Source organism: Aegilops tauschii, chromosome 7 (genome assembly GCF_002575655.3).
Source record: "Aegilops tauschii subsp. strangulata cultivar AL8/78 chromosome 7, Aet v6.0, whole genome shotgun sequence".
Classification (NCBI taxonomy): domain Eukaryota; kingdom Viridiplantae; phylum Streptophyta; class Magnoliopsida; order Poales; family Poaceae; genus Aegilops; species Aegilops tauschii.
Window position 1 is genome coordinate 446,796,466 of NC_053041.3, and position 3,192 is coordinate 446,799,657.

Genomic DNA, 3,192 nt, shown 5'->3' on the forward strand with positions numbered 1-3,192 from the left:
TGACGTTTCTTGCATGGAATCGATGAAGATCTTGCTGATAAATAGTCGACCGAATCAGGGCCATCTCTCGCTCTTCTTCCAAAAGGTCAACGGCATCCTGTCGTGCTTGCTCTGCTTCAGCCTTTGAATAGAGTTCCACTCGGGGTGCATTGTGAAAGAGATCACTAGGCAGTACAGCTCCATCCCGATACACCATGAAGAAAGGAGTTCGATTGGTTCATCGGTTGGGAGTCGTCCTCAAACCCCACAGAACAGACGCCAATTCTATTACCCAAGCTCCAGTTGCATGCTCGAGGTCATGCATGAGTCGAGATTTTAACCCTTGGAGGATGAGACCATTTGCTCTCTCAGCTTGACCATTCGACTGCGGGTGCGCAACGGATGCGTAGTCCACCCGAGTGCCCTGGGAAGCGTAGCACTCTCTGAATTCCTCTGAATTGAAGTTTGAGCCATTGTCTCTGGTGATGCTGTGCGGGACTCCATATCGGAATATCAACTCTTTTATGAACTTGACGGTCGTGCGGGAATCTAGCTTCTTGATCATCTTGTCTTCGATCCACTTTGTAAATTTGTTGACTGCAATGAGCAAATGGGTGAAGCCGCTCCTGCCTGTCCTGAGTCGTCCAATCATGTCCAATCCCCATATGGCAAATGGCCAGACAAGTGGAATGGTTTTTAGTGCAGATGCAGGCTTATGGGACATGTTTGAGTAAAATTGGCATCCTTCACAACGCTCAACGATCTCCTTAGCTGCTTCATTGGCTCGTGGCCAGTAGAATCCAGCTCGATATGCTTTGGCTAAAATTGTCCGAGAGGACGCATGATGACCACAGGTCCTCGAGTGGATTTCTTCCAAGATCAGTCAACCCTCTTCTGGGGAAATACATCGTTGGGCCACGCCTGTGACACTCTCTCTGTAAAGCAGTCTATCTATTACTGTGAATGCCTTGGATCTGCGGACAATCTGACATGCCTCAACCTCATCCTCTGGGAGCTCCTTCCTGAGTAAATATGCAATGTACGGCACAGTCCAGTCAGGGGTAATTACCAAGATCTCCATCACCAAGTTAATAACAGCAGGGATCTCAATTTCAGTCGGATCGGTGGGAATTTTTGCCTGGGGAGGCTCTTCAGTGAAAGGATCTTCCTGCACCGATGGGGAATGGATGTGTTCAATAAACACATTGCTGGGGATAGGCTTCCGAGTGGAACCTATCTTTGCCAGATCGTCAGCTGCTTGATTTTTGAGTCGGGGAATGTGGTGAAGCTCTAAACCCTCGAACTTTTCTCTAACTTCCTTACTGCATTGCAGTATCCTGTCATGGCAGGGTTTCTAACATCCCACTCCTTCATCACATGATTGACCACCAAATCCAAGTCACCGTAGACCATCAGGAGACGGACGCCGAGTGAGATGGCCAACACGTAGAGGAGTGCTTCATACTCGACCTCGTTATTGGAGGAATCGATGTGGATTTGGAGGACATAACTGAGCCGATCGCCTCTAGGTGACAAAAGGACCACTCCAGCACCGGAACCATTCAGCATTTTAGAACCATCAAAAAACATAGTCCAATGCTCCGAGTGAATCTGAGTCGGCTGCTGCTGCTCAATCCACTCAGCTAAGAAATCTGCCAGTGCTTGGGACTTGATCGCTTTCTTTGCCTCAAACTTAATGTCAAAAGGGAGATGTTCAATAGCCCACTTAGCCACTCGACTAGTTGCGTCCCGATTATTCATGATTTTAGACAATGGGGCATCACTGACGACTGAAACCGAATGGTCTTGAAAATAATGTGCAACTTTCTTGGTTGTCAAGTAAATTTCATAGACTAGCTTCTGATAATGAGGATACCTCTGCTTGGACGGAGTTAAAACCTCAGAGACATAATACACAGGTCTTTGGACTTTATAGGCCTTGCCTTCTTCCTCCCGTTCCATTGTGAGCAGTGTGCTGACAACTTGACCAGTGGCCACAATGTACAATAGAAGAGGCTCTTTGTTGTTCGGAGCAGCATGCACCAACTGGGTGGAGAGCAGGGCTTTGATCTCAACAAACACTGCTTCAGCTTCGGGGTCCACTCGAATTTACCGGTCTTCTTCATCAGTCGGTAAAGAGGCAGTGCCTTCTCACCGAGGCGAGAAATGAACTGACTCAGTGTCGCGAGACAACTTGTGAGCTTCTGGACGTCATGCACACACACAGGGCATTTCATTCGGACAGTTGCACTGATCTTCTCAGGATTGGCATCTATCCCTTGTTCGGAAACGAGGAAACCGAGTAATTTACCTCCAGGCACCCCAAAGGTGCACTTGGACGGGTTCAACTTAATATCGTATCTTGATTGGCGAAGGTTTCAGCGAGATCAGCCAGCAGGTTGGAACCTTTGCGTGACTTGACCATGATGTCATCCATGTAAGCCTCGACATTCCGACTGATCTGAGTGAGCAGGAACTTCTGGATCATGCGCATGAACGTAGCACCAACATTTTTCAAACCGAATGGCATGGTGACACAGCAAAAACACCCAAAAGGGGTGATGAAGGTTGTTTTTGTTTCATCGGGCCCATTGATACGTCTCCGTCATATCTACTTTTCCTAACGATTTTCCTCTTGTTTTGGACTCTAATTTGCATGATTTAAACGAAACTAACCCGGACTGGCGCTGTTTTCAGCATAACTACCATGGTGTTGTTTTTTGTGCAGAAATAAAAGTTCTCGAAATGGAACGAAACTTTGTGAGGATTTTTTATATAATAAAAGAAAATTTCTAGAGCCAAGAACCACCGGAGGGGGGCACCTGGGTGGGCACAACCCACCAGGGTGCGCCCCCCTCCAGGCATGCCCAGGTGCGTTGTCCCCACCTGGTGGCCCCGTAGACCCTGAAACCGACGCTATAAAATCACATTATTTCAGAAAAGAAATTAGGGAGAAAGAATTATCGCATTCCACGAGATGGAGCCATTGCCGTCTCCAGTTCTTCATTGGGAGGCCAGATCCGGAGTCCGTTTGGGGATCCGAAGAGGGGGATCTTCGATCTTCGTCATCACCAACCCTTCTCCATCGCCAATTCCATGATGCTCCCCACCGGGTGTGAGTAATTCCTTTGTAGGCTCGCTGGTCGGTGAGGAGTTGGATGAGATTCATCATGTAATCTAGTTAGTTTTGTTAGGGCTTGATCCCTAGTATCC

At 47.9% G+C, this 3,192-nt stretch overlaps 1 protein-coding gene across 1 annotated transcript; it reads right to left on the reverse strand.

Moving 5' to 3' along the window:
- Nucleotides 1-217: 217 nt before the first annotated feature.
- LOC141027249 (uncharacterized) lies at nucleotides 218-2,509 on the reverse strand. Its single transcript, XM_073504238.1, has 4 exons — nucleotides 2,386-2,509; nucleotides 1,303-1,769; nucleotides 970-1,147; nucleotides 218-798 (listed from the first exon to the last, which is right to left on the reverse strand). Exons 1-4 carry the CDS (start codon nucleotides 2,507-2,509, stop codon nucleotides 218-220), a joined length of 1,350 nt encoding a protein of 449 aa, XP_073360339.1.
- Between the last annotated feature and the right edge of the window lie 683 nt (nucleotides 2,510-3,192).